General features: G+C 35.5%; 1 protein-coding gene and 2 pseudogenes across 2 annotated transcripts in view; 2 read left to right on the forward strand and 1 right to left on the reverse strand.

Moving 5' to 3' along the window:
- The window catches only part of AUH (AU RNA binding methylglutaconyl-CoA hydratase), a 162,225-nt gene that overhangs the window by 94,195 nt on the left and 48,443 nt on the right, over positions 1-19,587 (reverse strand). For both annotated transcript variants that reach the window (XM_027091939.1, XM_027091940.1), the window contains one exon: positions 11,826-11,912. In XM_027091939.1, the coding sequence (XP_026947740.1) occupies positions 11,826-11,912 (87 nt within the window). The remainder of the gene's footprint in view (positions 1-11,825; positions 11,913-19,587) is intronic.
- Positions 18,661-18,749, forward strand: LOC113612321 (uncharacterized; annotated as a pseudogene).
- LOC113612320 (uncharacterized) lies at positions 18,805-18,894 on the forward strand (annotated as a pseudogene).

The raw sequence follows: 19,587 nt of genomic DNA on the forward strand, positions 1-19,587 counted from the left end.
GACTCTCATTTTCTTCTTCTTTAGAAATGTTCGGCTATTTGGGGGCCTCTTTTTATTTTTTTTTTGCGGTACGCAGGCCTCTCACTGTTGTGGCCTCTCCCACTGCGGAGTACAGGCTCCGGACGTGCAGGCTCAGCAGCCACGGCTCACGGGCCCAGCCGCTTCACAGCACGTGGGATCCTCCTGGACCGGGGCACGAACTCGTGTCCCCTGCATCGGCAGGCGGACTCTCAACCACTGCACCACCAGGGAAGCCCTGGGGCCTCTTTATGCTCATCAAGTTTCTCACAAAATTAATGTACTTTTAAGTTAAATCTGTACATTGAATCATTTGTGAGAATCATCTTTTAGATACTGAATCTTCCTATTCAAGAAGATAATGTCTCTATTTAATTTTTTAATGTCTTACAATAATGTTTCATAATTTTTCCATACAGCCTGCATATGTTTCTAGATACATTTTTCTTCCTACTGTCAATAATATCTTTTTCTGACTGATATCTTTTGTCTGTTGCTATTGGAAAAAAGGCAATTGATTATTTTTTAATATGGATCTTATATTCAGCCATCTTGCAATACTCGTTATTTCTAATAATTTGTGGATCCTTTTAGATTTTCAATAGAGACAATCACTTGAGAAAGATAGTGTTACATTTCTTCTTTTTCAGTCATTATTTTATTTCTATTTCCTGCCTTTCCACAAATGCCAGGATTTTCAGAACAATGTTGAATAGAGGTGGTGATTGCAGGCCTCCTGTCTTTTTCCTGATTTTAGGAGACCACTTTTACATTTTACTAAGAAATACCAGGCTAAGAAAGCTCCCTTCTATTCCTAGTTTACCTTTAGTTTTATCTATGATAGATTTGACATCTCTCATTCTTTTTATCAATCTACTGAGAAAAACACATGACTTTAATGTGGTATGTTTGTCTGGTTTTGGTATCAAGGTGATGCTGGCTTCGTAGAATGAGTTCAGAAACATTCCTTCCTTTGCAAATATTTTGTAATAGTTCACAAAGAGTAGGTGCTAGCGCTTTTCTAAATGTTTGGTAGAATTCACCTGTGAAGTTGTCTAGTCCTAGACTATAGTTTGTTGGGAGTCTTTTTATTATGGATTCAATATCATTACTGGTAACTAGTCTGTTGATATTTTCTATTTCTTCCTGGTTCAATGTTGGGAGATTGTACATCTACAGGAATTTTTCCATTTCTTCTAGGTTGTCCATTTTATTGGTGAAAAATTGTTCACAGTAATCTCTTATGATCCTTTGCATCTCTGTGGTGTCAGTTATAAATTCACCTTTTTCATTTCTGACTTTATTGATTTGGCCCCTCTCTTTTTCTCTTGATGAGTCTGGCTAAAGGTTTATCAATTTGGTTTATCTATATCTTTTGACTTACATGTAAAGTGATTATTGATGGGTAAGTAATTGCTGCCATTTTTAAAATTGTGTTTGGGTTGTTTTTGTAGTTGTTTTTTGTTCTTTTTTTTTGCTCTCTTCCCTTGTGATTTGATGATTACCTTTAGTGTTATGCTTGGATTCCTTTCTTGTTTTGTGTGTGTGTAACTATTATAAATTTTTGGTTTGTGGTTACCATGAGGTTTATGTATACCATTATATATGTATTAAGTAATTTATTTTAAGCTGCTCCCCTCTTAAGTTCAAATGCATTTTAACAACCCTGCATTTCCATCCACCCCAATATTTACTGTTTTGACATCATATTTTACATCTTTTTGTTTTATGTATCCCTTTACTACTTATTGTGGATATAGGTAATTTTACTACTTTCATCTGTTAACTTTCCTACTAGTTTTGTATTTGGTTGATTTACTACCTTTACTATATAGTTGCCTTTACCAATGATATTTTTTTCTTTCATAATTTTCACATTTCTAGTTGTGACCTTTTTTTTTTAATTTATTTTGAGGTGTGTTTATTACCCTTTGGACAAGTAAGCAGAACGTCCAACTGACCAAGATTCAAGGAGGGATGGTCAGAGCTGGCTTTAGAGGAAGACTGCGAGTCATATATGGAAATTTAACAAGGATCTAAGGAGGCTCCCTGGAGTGACAATGTTCATGGATCAATGAATATATGGGCCTGCTGGTCGGGTCTATTTTAGAAAAGTAAATTTGCTTTCTTGTAGGTAAATTCCAAAACCAGCTAATGTGGTCTCCAGGATCGCGGGGATATTATTAGAATCCCAGACAATGCTAAATTAGCAACCCCTTTCCCTTACTAATCTATCTAAAGACAAAAAAAAAAAAGTACTGCCCAAAACCCTCTCCTCATGTTTTCATTTTTCCTAGTGTCTTTTCAGGATGAGCCCTGACAGATAGTTGAACAACTGCCCTTTGGACGGTGGCTGCAAAGAGCTGAGCAAAGGGTCTTGGAATTCTGAAATACAGATCAGATGACAGTTCTTATAACTTAATTATCTTGAATTCTCTAACATTCTTTTACCTGTTGACATTATCATATTAAAATTTTATCATGCCTGAAATGTTTATTCTTGCAGTGAAAATCACTCCAGGTTACAATTTTTCCCCTTCTCAAAAATACTGCTATTTCTCTAGATGGTTGTTTTTATTCCATCATCCATCATGATAAAAACTAGATAGCTAGTGGGAAGCAGCCACATAGCACCGGGAGATCAGCTCGGTGCTTTGTGTCCACCTAGAGGGGTGGGATAGGGAGGGTGGGAGGGAGACGCAAGAGGGAGGAGATATGGGGATATATGTATATGTATAGCTGATTCACTTTGTTATACAGCAGAAACTAACACATCCTTGTAATCAATTATACTCCAATAAAGATGTTTAAAAAAAAATGGCCTTTTCTTTTTCACTTACAGAAATCCCTTTAACGTTTCTTGTGAAGGTGGTTTGGTAGTGCTAAAAGCTTTTCTTGTCTGTAAAAGTTTTGACCTCTACATCAAATCTGAATGAAAGCCTTGTGGGTATTTTAGGTTGTAGGTTTTTCCCTTGCATCACTTTAAGTATATCATGCCACTACTTTCTGCTCTGCAGGGTTTCTGCTGAAGTCAGCTGATAATCTTATGGAAGTTCCCTTTTAGGTAACTTGTTACTCTTCCTTGCTGCTTTTAATATTCTCTATTCTCTCTTTAGTTTTGGTTTTTACCGTTTTAATAATACAATGAATTGTATCTTGGTGTGGTCCTTCTTGGGTTGATGCTGTTTGGGGCTCTCTGTGCTTCCTGGGCCTGGGGATGTCTGTTTCCCATCCCAGGTTAGGGAGGTTTTCAGCTATTATGTCTTCAAATACGTTCTCTTCCCCTTTCTCTCTTCTCCTTCTGGGACCCCTATAATGCAAATGTTAGTATGCTTGATGCTGTCCTACAAGTCTCTTAAACTGTCCTCATTTCTTTTTATTCTTTTTTTCTTTTTCTTCAGCTTCATTGATTTCCACTACTCCATCTTCTAGCTAATTTGTTCCTCTGTATCATCTAATCTACTGTTGATTCCTTCTAGTGTATTTTTTCTTTCAGTTATTACATTCTTAACCTCTGTTTAGTCATTTTATATTTTATACTCTTTGTTAAAAATTTCTATGTTTTCACTCTGTTCATCCAATCTTCTCCTGATTTCTTTGCTATGTATCAATATTTGGTAGTTCGGTTACATTTCCTGACCTTGGAGAACTGCCCTTTAGTAGGAGATGGCCTATCTGTTCCAGCAGCACACTCCTTCCTATCTGGTCACCAGAGCTGTATGCTCCAGGGGTGCCCGTTATGGAGACTGCACAGGCCCTTCTGTTATAGCAAGCTGACCACTTTGAATGGTCTGGCAGGCATGGCTGACCCCCAGTTCAGTTGGTTGCCAGGTCCTGCCTTATGTAGAGGCTGTCAGCTGCTGCTGGGTAGGGCTGGGTCACAAGGCAGCTGGCTGTGGATCCCCAAGGGGTCCCGAGGCTAATGTTGGCTCACTGGTGGGCAGAGCCAGGTTTCAGGGTGGGTGGTTACAGGACTTGGGTCCTTGGATCTAATGTTGATCTGCTGGTGAGTGGTGCCAGATCTTGACACACCTGGCTACAGGGCCCAGGGTGTCCCAAAGATGGTGTCGTCCTGTTGGTGAGTGGGGCTGGATCCTAGAGAGGCCTGCTGAGGGGTCCAAGGTGTCTTGGAGCTGGTGTTGGCTTGCTAGTGGGCAGGACCAGTACCAGGGCCTAGGGTGGGATGGGGGGTGGGGTGCACCAGGGCAGGTCCTGCAAACGAGTTGGTAAAGTTGGTCTGGGGCTAGTGCCGGCCCACTAGTGGGCAAAGCCAGGTCCCAGAGTCTCTGGCTGCAGGGTCCTGGAGGTCCTGGAGTTGGTGTATCAACCTGCTGGTGGGCAGGGATGGGGCCCAAGGTGACCTGGGGCTGGTGCCTGTCTACTGGCTGGTAATGTTGGTCTAGGGTTAGTGCTGGCCAACTGGTGTGTACAGCCAAGTCCTAGGGTCTCTAGCTGCAGGGCCCTCAGGTGGAGGGACTAGTGCCGGAACTGTGCAGGGCTTGGTCCTGGGCCCTCTGGTGGACAGGGCCAGGTCCCAGGATGGCTGTGGGCTCAGGGAGTCTTAAAGCAGCTGGCAGGCTGGTGGGTGGGGCTGTGTCCAGCCCAGCTAGTTGCTTTGCCTGAGGCATCCCAGTACTGGTTGTGAAAGGCTGGTGGGTGGGGCCAGGTCCTGGAGCTAATAAGCTAAAGGGAGAATTCCAAATTGGTGCTTGCCAGCATCAGTGTCCTAATGGTAGAATGAGTTCCCAGAAATGTCTGCCACCAGTGTCTATGTCTTCAGAGTGAGCTGCAGTTGCCTCCTGCCTCTCCAGAAGGATCTCCAAGATCAGCAGTTGCATCTGAATCACACTCTTCTCAAACTACTGCTTCTGCCTTAGGTCCTGGAGGATGCAAGATTGTGTGTGTACCCTTTAAGAGTGGAGTCTCTATTTCCCACAGCCCTCTGGCTCTCCCAAAAGTAAGCACTGCTGGCCTTCAAAGCCAAACATTCTGGGGTCTTGTCTTCCCAGTGTAGGATGGCTGTACACCAGAAACTAACACAACATTGTAAATATATATATATATATATATATATATATATATATATATATATTCTTTTTTACATTCTTATCCATTATGGTTTATTACAGGGTATTGAATATAGCTCCCTGTGCTATATAGTAGGGCCTTGTTGTTTATCTATTTTACAAACAATAGTTTGTATCTGCTAATCCCAACCTCCTAATTTATACCTCCCACTCCCTTCCCATTTGATAACCATAAGTTTCTCTTCCATGTCTGTGAGTCTGTTTTGTAAGTAAGTTCATTTGTATCATATTTTAGATTCCACATATAAGTGATATCATATGATATTTGTCTTTCTCTTTCTGACTTACTTCACTTAATATGATAATACCTAGGTCCATCCATGTTGCTGTAGACTGCATTATGAAATTTAATGAAGATTTTAGGATCCAGCACATGATACCTTTTTATAAATATTTCACATGTTCATGAGAAGTATACATACACTCTAATCTGGGGTTAAGAGTATATTAAACCAAACTTGGTACTCAGGTTGTTCAAATCTTTATTTTTAAGCTTTGTCTTTTGACCTCATTGATAAGTTGGGAGAGATGGGTTGCAATTATCCACAATGACAGAGGATTTGACAGTTTCTCCTATATATATCCAATATAGCTTTATTTGTACATTTTCAGATCTTTGTTTTCAGGTGCATACAAGTTCAGTATGACATTTCCTAAGAAATTTAAACTTTTATCATATGCAGTGACTATCTTACTAATAATCCTTTTTATCTCAAAGTATATATCTATATACCTCTTTCCTTTGGTTAGTCATCTCCTGGCATAAAAAGAACTATACCAGATGTGGCTATTATTAACAATACACAGCCTATTTACATTTTTTAATTAGATCTAAACATCTCTGTCAACAGCAAGTTTAATCAACTGACATTAATGGTAATTACTTTACTTATTTCAACATCTTACTATTTAATTTGTCCTAAGATTATGCTTCTTTTTATATTTTTTATGGATCTGATGAACTTTCTTTTGGTTTTTGTTTTGTTTTGTTTTTCTTACTACTCCCTTCACCCTCCAACTCATCTGTAAGCTTTATGCTCTGTTTCCATGAAGAATATCTTAGGACCCCTATCAAAGGATACACAGGCCTTAAAACCTTTCATCTCTGAAAAGCAAAAACCAATGAAAAGCCCTGAGCCAAGCGTGAAGCAATGTATCCAAATTAGAACTGAAAGTCAGTAGATTTTTTTAAATATATAAATTTAAAAAGTGGAAGACTAGAATTCTAAAAAACAGAAAAAATAAAAAAGCTAGAAGACATCTGAGATGGATGGATAGATGGATGGCAGTGAGGGAGGGAGAGAGAGAGAGAAAGGGCAGGTGAGAGGGAGAAAGGAAAGAAATCAGGCCATGTGTCTGCTTCAGCACAACCTGTGAGCTAATATGGTTTTTCTGTCTTTAAATAGGTAGAAAAAAATCTATTTAAAATACTATTTCATAATCTATAAAAATTATATGGAATTCAAATTTCACTGTGCATGAAATTTTACTGTAACAGAAAAACACACATTTTTTTACACATTGTGGCTGCTTGAGCACTGTATGTCAAAGTTGAGTAGCTGGTACAAGACAAGGATGTCTCCTGTCACTAGTCCTTTTCAACATCATGCTAGAAGTCCTTACTAATGCAATTAGACAAGAAAAGGAAATAAAAGGTAATACAGACTGGGAAGGAAGACATTAAACTGGCTTTGTTTGCAAAATATATTTTCATGCATGATGTGCAGAAACCTGAAAGAATTAACAAAAACATTCCTGGAACAAATAAGCAATTATACCAAGGTTGCAGGACACAGGGTAAATATACAATAAGTCAATCATTCTTTTATATACCAACAACGAACAAGTGGAATTTGAAATTAAAGACACAATATCACTTACACTAAGACCCCAAATAATGAAATACTTAAGATATAAATCTAACAAAATATGTACAAGATCTATATGAGGAAATTAAACTAATGCTTGAAATCAAGGAAGAACTAAATAGAGAGAAGAAATTCTGTGTTCATGGATAGGAAAACTCGATATTGTCAAGATGTATATTCTTCCCAATTTAATCTATGCAATGCAATTCTCAATCAAAAGCACAGCAAGTTATTTTGTGGATATTCACAAACTGATTCTAAAATTTATATGGAGAGGCAAAAGAGCCAGAATAACCAACACAATATTGAAAGAGAACAAAATTGGAGGACTGACAGCAACCAATGTCAAGAGTCACTATAAAGCTACAGTAATTGAAGACAGTGCGGTTACTGGCAAAAGAATAGACAAATAAATAAAGGAACAGAACACAGAAACAGATTGCATAAACACAGTCAACTGATCTTTGACAAAGGAATAAAGGTAATATAATGGAACACTGATAGTCCTTTCAACAAATAGTGCTGAAACAACTGGACATCCAGAGGCAAAAACATGAATCTAGACACAGACCTACACCCCACAACAATTAACTTAAAATGGATCACAGATCTAACTGTAAAGCACAAAACCATCAAACCCCTATAAGATAACATAGGAGAAAACCTAGAAACCTTGGGTATGACAATGACTCTTTAAATACAACACCAAAGGCACAATCCATGAAAGAAATAATGGATAAGTTTGACCCTAATAAAATAAAAAACTTCTGCACTACGAAAGATAACGTCAAGAGAATGAGAAGACAAGCAATAGATTAGGACAAAGTATTTGCAAAAGACATACCTGATAAAGGAATATTATCTAAAATATACAAAGAACTCTTAAAACTCAACAATAAGAAAACAATCCAATTAAAAACTGAGCCAAAGACCTTAATAAACACCTCACCAAAGAATATATACAGATGGTAAATAAGCCTATGAAAAGACACTCCACGTCATATGTCATCACGGAAATGCAAATTAAATCAACTACGATCTACCACTACACACCTATTAGAATAGCCAAAATCTGGAAGACTGACAACGCCAAATGCTGGCAAGGATGTAGAGCAACAGAACAGAAACTCATTTACTGCTGGTAGGAAGGCAAAATGGTACAGCCACTTAGGAAGACAGTTCGGCAAATTCCTATAAAATTAAACAGACTCTTACCACATGATCCAGCAATCGTGCTCCTTGGTAGTTACCCAAAGGAGTTGAAAACACGTCCACTCAAAAATCTGCACACAGATGTATATAGCAGCTTTATTCATAGTCGCAAACACCTGGAAGCAACCAAGGTGTCCTTCAGTAGGTAAATGGAGAAACTGTGATACATCTATACAGTGGAATATTGTTCATCAATAAAAAGAAATGAGCTATCAAGGCATGAAACGACATGGAGAAAACTTTAATGCATGTTACTAAGTGAAAGAAGCCAATCTGAAAAAGCTACATATTACATGATTCCAACTATATGATGGAAAAATATGGAGAAAGTAAAACATGGTTGCCAGAGAGGGCAGAAGGGACGGATAAGTCAAGCACAGAGGATTTTTAGGGCAGTGAAAACACTCTGGACAACACTATAATGATGGGTACATGTCATTTTACATTTGTTCAAACCCATGGAATGTAAAACACCAAGAGTGAACCCTAACATAAACTATGGACTTGGGTAATTATAATGTGTCAACATAAGTTCATCAACTGTAACCAATGTGCCTCTCTGGTGTGAGATATTAATAATGGGGGGGGGGAGACTATGCATATTGTGGTGGCAGGGGATATATGAGAAATCTCTTTACCCACCCCTAAATTTTGATGTGAACCTAAAACTACTCCTGAAAAATAAAGTCTTTAAAAAAAAGAAAAGTTGAGTTACTGCAATAGAGACCATAATACCCCTGCAAAGCCGAAAATATCTGCTATCTGTCCCTTTAAGAAAAAGTTTCCTAGCCCCTGGTTTAATGTACTAAACGAACAAATTTGATCAAGACAGTTTTTACCTGCCCTTCAAAGTCTCACTAAGTCACCACCAAAGACATCTTAAAAATTTTATGTCCATTGTAATGCTGTAGTGAAAAGTATCATTACCTAATATTAGGGAACTCATGGAATAGGAAAAAGAGTACTGGATCAGGATCCAGAACAGAAATAGTACAGCTTCAACCAGTGAAAAGAAAAATCTACTACAAAAAAAGTAGTTCTTCATTTAAAAAGCATCAGAAAAATTCCAATTTCAGATTCAATAAAATAGAAAGAGGCTGGGAACAAACATCAACGTAATGTTTATAACTGAACCAGTCTTAGCCATTCATCCCAGCATATATAGAGAGTTACAGATAGCATCAACTTCTACTTCCAAGATCAAGTTCTTTGACCAACATGGAAACCAAATCCATGCTCTGCCTCAGAAGACATCTATCTCACCATATGGTTGAAGCTGGAGAGAGAAGCAGAGGAGAGTCTTCAATAACACTGGCAGAGGATAAACAAAAGTCATGAAGGTGACAAGAAACATTCTAGAAACCAAAACACATATATTTTTTAAAAACTTAGCTCTAAAAAAAAAAGGAAACAACAATAACAAAACCACACAAGACCCCAAAAGATGCCACATGGTCAAATTCTAATCTTTCAAATAACAGATGATTTCCCTGTATAGTACAGAAAAAGGTGAAAAACTTTTCACTTCATTCTATGAAGGTTGTATAAACATGATACCAAACCAGAAAGGGTAACACAAAAAACAAAATTAGAAGATTCCCATCTCGTTTATGTTTATATCAAAATATATAAAATTAAAGCCAGCAGTATATATTAAAAACCACCATAACCACGAACCACAATGACCAGGTAGTGTTTATTCTACTAATACAAGGCCAGTGCAGCATCAGTAAGACTATTAATACAATTCAGTATAATAAAATCTGAGACAAATTTTAATATATACCATCCTGACACATAACAAAAAGGCAGCTGACAAACTTTAACCCTTATTCTCGATTAGAAAAGAGTAGCAAACTCCTAAAGAAGTTGAAATAGTAGAAAACTCTCTGAACTTGATATTTATCGGCAAAATATTAAAAGCATTCATTAAACTCAAATAAAGGTAAGGATGAACATGATCCCTTCAACAGCTGAATATTGTACCAAGAACCTTAGCCAATGTGAGAATATATGAAAAATATGTTAAGATTAAAATGCTGGAAACAGGAGAGATTAAAATTGCATTTTTTATATATAATGAACTTTTTTTGCTTTCTGGAAAACACAAGAAAATTAATTGAGAAAAAACAATGGCTTATACAAGTACAAGCACATAAAATTTACCAAATTTCCTACGGACCTACAACAATAACCAGACTTCATCAGAAGTACGGTGAAAAGATCCCATTCAAAGGAATAAATGCTATAAAATAGCTAGGGATAAATCTGAGGGGGAAAAAAGATACAAGACAAAGCCAATGTGAAGAAAACTTCTTTGACGAACATTAAAAAATGAATGACCACCCCCTCAAAATAAGAGCCATGCATATCATGGATGGAAAGATTTAGTATCATAAAAATGTCAATTCTTTATAAACAAGATTTATAGAAATTCCAATCGAAGTCTCATAAGAGTATTTTTCTTCTTCACTTTAAAATTAATAATTCTAAACTCATTTGGAAGAGTTGATGTGTGAGAATTAGCAAAGAAAATCTTCAAGGAAAAAAGAAAAATAATAATGATGGGAACTTTGTACCCTCTAGATATTAAAGCTCCTAGAAGTGAATTAGGGTGGAACATTAAGAGGCAATACCTGTAATAAATTTAACAACAAAAGATTAATACAAAATTGGCTTTAGGTAAATAGTTATTAAATAATGCTATAGAAAAGAGGATAAAGAATGTGAAAAGGCAATTTACAGGAGGGGAAAAGCAAGTCTAATCTGAAAAGATATACTAGCATCTGAGAAAGTGAAAATTAAAATGCTAAGATTATTTTTTTCTTCAACTCTGGCAAACTTAAAAAATAACAACATTAAATGCTACAAGACTATAAGGAAACAGGTACTGTCATGTGATTGATGGGAATATAAATTATTACCATCTTTTTGCAACATAATCTGGTAGGATTTATTAAAATGTAAAATGAACACATGATACTTAGAACTGCAATACCATGTTTAGCAATCTTATAAATATACATACTAATGTTCTAAAAGACTTTGTACAAAGATAATCACTGCTTTATTATAAATAACAAAAATGGCAAAACCCCACAAAAACAAAACAATAAAAACATCCTAAGTGTTCATTAATGAAGAAATAGTTTCAAATTTTGGATAAACTATGCTATGGATTACTATGTAGTAATGTATTAAAGAGTATTAATAATAAATTGATATATACTGAAATATAAACACTACACAGAAATTTATAATTCTAAGGAGATAGTATGATCCCGTTTATGTAAAAAACAAAAAAAAATCCCAATCTATAAATATGTCTGTGTATGCAACTATTTAAGAAATATAAATACTTATGTCAAAGGCTTATGCCAAATTATTCTTTGTTTTCTAATAATTACCTCTATATGCCATGTCATCATAAATAGGAGGCATCTTTAATTATAAAAAAAATTTTCACAACTTTTCAAATTAAATATATTACATGCTGTTTTACAACCAACTATAGGTCATGACTATCTAACTATATAAATATTTTAGCCAAAGCTTATACATAAAGACAATGTGCAACTTTTAAAATCTGACATTTAAGGTCACCTTCAGCATGCTAAAAGGAGAATTTAATTGTGCTTACCGATTTCATTAATCACTGCTCTTATTTTGGAGACAAAAGGACCAACTTCACTGGAATTCATTTTGACTCTTTCCTTAAGGTCAGCACCTGCAAAGTATTTTATTTACAAATATAATCTAGTTATAAACAAAATTTTAAGGCAACAAACTGAACATTTACTTAAGATTTATATATAACTTGAAGACAGACTAGATTTATCTATCAAAGGAATTACAGTATCTAAGTTTTCCTTCCCAAAGACCAGCACCAGATTGAATATAATATTTGTTTGTTCATGTATCTACCATGTGCTTAAAGTAATGCTTCTCAAACTTCATGGTCTCAGAACCCCTTTATACTCTTAGAGAAGGAGGCATTGTTAACATTATATATATCTACCAATAGTTATTCTATTAGAAAATGAAACAAAATTTTTAAAATATTTATTTTTTCATTGAATAATACAAATAAACCCATTCCTGTTAACATAAATGATTACAGACTGATGCCACTTTCTTGGTTCTTGAAAAGATGCTGGCTGTTCTATCCACCACTGCTGCTGTCCCATCAGTGCAAATGCCAACCCAATGAAAAGGGCAAATCACACCTTCCTGCTATGAAAATCATTGTGACTTCATGGATGCCCACCCTGGTGACTGCAGATCACATTTGAGAATCACTGGCTTGAAAGTATATGCAAATAGACAATTTCATAATTATGACTTTATCACAGAATCATAACTTTGGAACAGATAAAAATAAACATAAGGAATTCCTTAAGGGATTAAACTGTTTACTCTGTGGCTCAACAAAGACCTTCTTTTTAATAAAATTAAACTCACTGAGAAAAGGTATCCCCATTAAAATAAATAAACAAAAAACAAAGTAAAATTACAGCATAGATAGTATATACTCAGCTACTTATTTTCTTATTAGCCCATTATAAATTGATCATGACTAGATGTAACATCAAGTAGCAGCTGATTCTGAGCCCATATACTTCCTGTGGAAGTGACAACTGCAGTTGACAAAACACATATCCTACAACCCATCAGTTCTTAGGTATATATACCCTAGAAAATCTCTCAAATATATGCCCAAGGAAATACATACAACATTCAATACAACATGTATAAAAATAGCAGAAAAGTGGAAAAAACCTAAATATCCACTAAAAGGATTAATAATAAAACTGGGACATATTTATACAACAAAATGTTATATGTGCAGCATGAAAATGAAGGAATTAGAGTATAAATATGGATAAATCTAATGATGTTGCAGGATTTATAATTATATAAATAAATACAATATATATTTATCATTATATATAATTACTGAAAGATACACAGGATAATAACCATTTAAATAAGTTTTTAAAAGAAGAATGCTATGTAGGGATATAAAACATACATAGAAATGATAAATTCCAAATTCAATTGGTGGTGACCTCTGTGGGGGAGGGAGAGAGATGTGATTGGCAATAGACACAGAGAACTTCAATCTTATTTGTAATACTGTGTTGCTTAAGTTAAGTGGTGGGTACTCAATATGGTAGGTAGTCATGATTTTTGGATGTCTGATACATGTCTTCATAATTTTTTCCATGGAGAATTAAAATTTAGCATGGAAGAAAAATGTTAGTAGTGTCAAAAGAATTCTAAACTAGTAGGATGTATTTGTTAAAGAAATAATGTTTCAACTCACTGTCATTTAACATTAAGAATATAATTTTAAATTGAGAATATAAAATGTTGCCTAGTGCATGTTAGCTAACACATATAGGTTAATAAAAGTAGCTAAATGTAGTGTAGTGTGGTATGGGGGAAGGCAATAGACGAAAGAGGAGCCAAAGCAATGAGGAACTGAAAGCTGATGGGACACATAGGGACTCTGGATGAGGTGGTCCTGAAGGAGCCCCTGTAACTCTATCATGGGATCCATCACGTCCTCTGGCCTCAGGGCACCATTAGGGTACCCTCTAACACAGCTCTAACTAGAGCTCCAATAGGGGGCTTTCACCAACATTCTGCCCCTGTGACCACACAGCAGGCTTTGAAAACCACACTCAGGTTAAAGAGACTAGGCTGCTGGAAGCCATGCCAGGACCTAAAGGGAATCAAGGTTTGCTCTTAACACGTGTGGCCCATTAACTGCACACTAGTCCCAGCAGAGAAGTGTAGAAGATGTGTCTCCTTATGGAATGCAGCTTTATCCACACAATGGTATGAGACAGAAAATGAGTATCTTTAAAGTGAAGAAAGAAAATAACTGCCAATCTGGAATTCCAAACAAATCAAACCTATCCTTCAAAATGATGGTGAAATAAAGACATTTTATACACCCACTCACAGACACACACACCCACAAACAACAATTTGTCACCAGCAGACCCACGTGAAAATAAACGCTACAGGGAATTCTTCAAGCAGATTATGAGAGTAGAGTTTTAAAGCTTATTTTATACTCCTTACAAGTGATACGTCTTAAAATATAAGGGCACAGACTGGCTAAAAGGGTAAAAAACTTGCAAACATTAAGCAAAAGAAAACTTGTAAAGTTATCTTCATCTCTGACAAAAGAGAAGTAAGGCAAGAAACATCACTCAAACTAGAGGGTTATTTTATAATAATAAATATGATGATCCATTAAAAAAGCCATAAGAATTCTAAATTGGCATACATAAAAAAGACAGCCCCAAAATACATAAAGCAAAAACTAACAGAACTAAAATGAAAAACTGCCAAGTCTACAACCACAGTGGATTTTAACAGACTTTTCACAGTAACTGATAAAGCAAGCAGTCAAATATCCTTTCAAATATTCCTATCAAGAAATAAAAAATCGGAAAAAATTAATCCCAAAGTAGAAACTGGAGCAAAAAAAAACTTTTAAATAGAAAACAAATGTGTGAGAGAAAATCAAAATAGTTGGTTCTTTGAAAAAAAACTAAAATAAATAATAGACCTTTTAGCAAGACTCATCATAGATAATCAGAGAAGGCACAAGTCCCAATAGAGAATGAAAAGGAGGGTAATACTAAGGATTTTACAGACAATAAAACAATATTATTAAAAACTTTGGCCCAAAGGATTTGAAAAACGACAGGAAATGAACAAATTCCTAGGAAAACACAACTTATTAAAACTGACAAAGAAATAGAAAATCTGAAAACACAAATACATATTAAAGAAATTGAATATGTAATTAAAAACTTTCCTACAAAGAAAACTGCATGCCCATATGGCTCCAATAGTAAATTCTTCCAAACATATAATGAAAAACATTTACCATCAATCTTAAAAATGCTGACATGGAGAACAGCAAAACAAAAACTTGAACAGAACATTGTAAGAAAAAAACATGACGGGCCAATTTTTCTCATAAATAAAGTCTCAAAAAATCCTAAACAAAGTATCAGTGTATCATACCTAGTAGTAACATAAATAAAATATATCAAGACCAATTTATACTCAGTCAAGATTTATGACTGGACTTACATTTTTAATATTAATTTTTTTAATTTATGAAATTTTTAAATTTATGTAATTGAGAAAGGTGAAAAACATAAATTTTCAGTAGGGTCAGAAAAGTAGTTGATAAAATTCAACACTCATTCTTTAACATCTTCACTGAGGTATAATTTACATAAAATAAAATTCAGTCATTTAAAATACACAATTCAATATTTTTTAAGTAAATTTACAGAGTTGTACAACCATCACCACAACCCAGTTTTAGAACATTTCCATTATCACAGAAAAGGTCCCTCACACCCATATGCAGTCACTCCCTGTTCTCACTTCTAGCCCCAAACTAATCTACTGATATTTTCCTATAACTTTGCCTTTTCTGAACATTTCATACAAATAAACTCATATAATATATGGTCTTCTGTTTCTTTCTTTCACACAGTGTAGTGTTTTTCAGGTTCATCCATGATATAAAGATGAATCAGTATTTTTTATCTTTTTATTACCAAATAGTATTTCATTGTAGGGACAGACATTTTGTTTATCCATTCATTGGTTGATGGACATTTGGGTTGTTTCTACTTTTTTGGCTATTATGAAAAATACTACCATGAACGTCTGCATACAAGTCTTTGTGTAGAGAAATTTTTTCACTTGTCTTGGATAGAGTGAAATTGCTGGGCTATATTGTAAATTTCTATTTAACTTAAAAAAGAAAAGAAGGAGAAAAACCTGCCACTGTTTTCCGTAGTGGCTGCACCACTTTACATTCCTATCAGTAATGCCTAAGGGTCTCTATTGTCCTACAAGGTCACCAACACTAGTCTGCCCTTTTATCATAGCCATTTTAGTGGACATGAAGTGGTATTTATTATGGTTTTAAATTTGCATTTCCCTAATGACTAATGAGGTTAGCATCTTTTCAAGGTGCTTATTAGCCATTCATACAGTTTCTTGAGTGAAATGTCTATTCAAATCTTTTGCTCATTTTTTTGATGGATAATTTATTTTATTCTTACTGGGTTGTAAGAGTTATATCTTGCATGCAAGTCCTTTTTCAGAAATATGATTCAATATTTTCTCCCTGTGGCTTACCTTTTGATGATTCTTGACGGTTTTTCAAAGTTTAATTTTAATGAAGTCCAATTTATCAATTTTTTGTATTTTATTACTTGTACTTTTGGTGTCCTCTCTAATTAACACTCATTAATTAAAAATTCATAGCAAAGAAAAGAATCTTTTTGATTTTATAAAGAGTAATTACAAAATACCTATAGCTAACACCACCTTTAATGGTCAATTACTTCCTCTCAGAGACCAAGAATGAGAAAAGGTATTCTTTATCACTTCTACAGATGGGAACAGATGTACTAGTCTGTGTAATAAGAAAATTTTTTTAATTACAAGGAACAGAAGGAAAAAATAAAACTGCATAATTAGCAGATGACTTAATTATACATGAGGAATATCCAAACGAATTTACAAACCATAAAAATAAGTGAATTTAGTAAGGTTGCTGGATACAGGTTCAATATTAAAAAATCAACTTTCTATGTACTAGCAAAAGAAATTTGTGAAATTTTAAAAAGATACCATTTATATTAACATTCAAAGATCAAAGAGCCAAGGAATAAATCTAATAAAAGATGTACAAAATCTTGACACTAAAAACCTACAAAATCTAAATTAAAGTCCTAAATAAATGGAGGAATATATCATTTCATGTGTTAGAAGATTCCATACTAAAAGATGTAAATTCTCTCCAAATTAATAGATTCGGTGTGGTTCCAATCAAAATCCCAATGCTTTTTAGCAATTGACAAAGTGGATAGGCAAAAGCCCAATAATAGTCAAGATAATCTTGAAGAAGAAAAAGCTGGAGAATTTATATTAAAATAAGATGTATTATAAAGCTACAGTAATTAAGAAAATGGGACACTGGCTCAAAGATAGAGAAACAGAGCAATGGAACAGAATAGCAAGTCCAGAAAAGACCTGCTTGATTTATGACAAAGATGGCACTGCTGGAACATTCCAATAAATGGAGCTGGGACCACTGAAGGTTCATATGGGGAAAAACAATTCTTGACCCTTCATATCATATACACACACAAATCAGTGCATTACAGCCTAAATCTGAAAGATAAAACAAATAACTTCTAAATGAAAATATCCAAAGATATCTTTAAGATTTTGGTATAGACAAAGATTTTTAAAAGGTTTTTCCAACACTTTTAAAAGGAAAACACTAGAGTTCTTTAAAATTAAAAACTTCTGTTCATCAAAGGACATCATTAAGCGAGTGAATATGCAAGTAAAAGAGTGGGAAATGGTATCTTAAATACATGTGTCCTGTGCATGTAAAGGACTATAAATCAGGAAGAAAAATATAAATAACCCAACTATAAAATATAGGCAAAAGATTCATACAGATAATTCACGAAAGAGAATATAACACTGGCTAATAAAGAGATGAAAAGGAACACAACATGACTAATCATCAAGGAAACACCGATTACAAACACAGATAGTTGGGGCTTCCCTGGTGGCGCAGTGGTTGAGAGTCCGCCTGCCGATGCAGGGGACACGGGTTCGTGCCCCGGTCTGGGAAGATCCCACATGCCGCGGAGCGGCTGGTCCCGTGAGCCATGGTCGCTGGGCCTGCGTGTCCGGAGCCTGTGCTCCGCAACGGGAGAGGCCACAACAGTGAGAGGCCCGCGTACCGCAAATAAAAAAAAAAAAAAAAACACCACAGATAGTTTTATAAGCAGTACAGTGCTAAAGTGTTGGTGAAGGTATAGAGCAATGAGAACTTTGATTTAATGCTGCTGGGAGTAAAACTGGTAAAAAAAAAATCACCATCCCAAGTATACACATCCAACAGAAACACATGATATGTACACTAAAGGACACGTATAAGCATATTCACAGAAGCATTATTCAGAATAGCTGAAACCAGCAACACCCCAAACATTCATCAACAGCAAAATGAATAAATTGTGAAATATTCCCACAAATATGAATATAACTATTCCTAGACGAACAGTACATACTGAATCCCACAAACGTGTTGAGAAGAAGTCAACCTTGAAAGATACATGCTGGATAATTCCAGTTACATAAAGTTTGAAAACAGGCAAAATTAGTATTTGGTAATAAAAATCAGAAAAACCTCCACTATCTTTCGGGTGAGAGATGGTTAATGACAGGAAGAAGCATAACGGATGAATTATGGTGTGCTGGTAATGGTAGTGTTCATTTCTTAATTTGGGTGGTGATTGCACAGGTGAGTTCATTTTGCAGAAATTTAACTTACAGTTTGTACAATTTTCCCTATGTATATTATAATTCAATTTAAAAATTTACGTTAAAAAAAATTCCTTCTGCAGCTAATCAGGCCTCTTTTCTCTGTGGAGGCCTGGTGTGCAATGGCTGCAAAAAGCAGCCACACACACACCATTGTAAAGCAATTATACTCCAATAAAGATGTTAAAAAAAAAAAAACAAAAAAACAGATAACTAAGGCACTAACAAAAAAAAAAAAAAAAGCTGCTTCCTTGGTAGTGCATGCAGCCTGTTGCTTATATGAGTTGCCCTAAAGGACCTTCGAGACAGCCCTTACCAGTGGACATTCATGTCTGACATCATGCTCTGCCCAATCTAGGCTCCAGACAGGTATACAGGGTGCCTTTGGAAAGCCCCAGCACGCAGTGGCCAGGGTCCACACTGGCCAAGTCATCACGTCCATCCACACCAAACTGCAGAACAAGGAGCAAGTGATTAAGGCCCACACAGGGCCAAGTTCAAGTTTCTGGGCCCCAGAAGATCCACATCTCCAAGTGGATGAATCTGAAGACATGGTGGCAGAAAAGTGGATCATCCTGGATGACTACGGGTCAAATACATCCCTAATCGTGGGCCCCTTGGACAAAAGGCAGACCCTGCACTCATGAAAGCCGTGGTGCTTTCCCTTCCTTACTCATGCCCACCAATAAATCCAACTTTCCTGCCCAAAAAACAAAAGGAAAAAAATGACAAAAAAAATTCCTGACTTCATACACATTACCTGCGCCAGCTACCACCAATTTCTCTCCTCTTTTTTTAAAGCCAAACTCCTCAAAAGGGCTGTCTTTCTGTCTCCCACCCTCTCCTCTTACACTATGTCTCTAAACAAGGGGGACAAAAAGATACTAAAAAATAAATATAATAAATAACCAAGATAAAAAGTGATAAATGTTTGGGAGTAAAAATAACAGGAAAGTGTGACTCTAGAGTGCAGAGGGAAGTAAAGTTGTGAACCACGTTACAAT

The sequence above is a fragment of the Aethalodelphis obliquidens genome, unplaced genomic scaffold (assembly GCF_003676395.1).
Source record: "Aethalodelphis obliquidens isolate GAN/ISIS:26980383/991018 unplaced genomic scaffold, ASM367639v1 scaffold74, whole genome shotgun sequence".
In the NCBI taxonomy this organism is placed as follows: domain Eukaryota; kingdom Metazoa; phylum Chordata; class Mammalia; order Artiodactyla; family Delphinidae; genus Aethalodelphis; species Aethalodelphis obliquidens.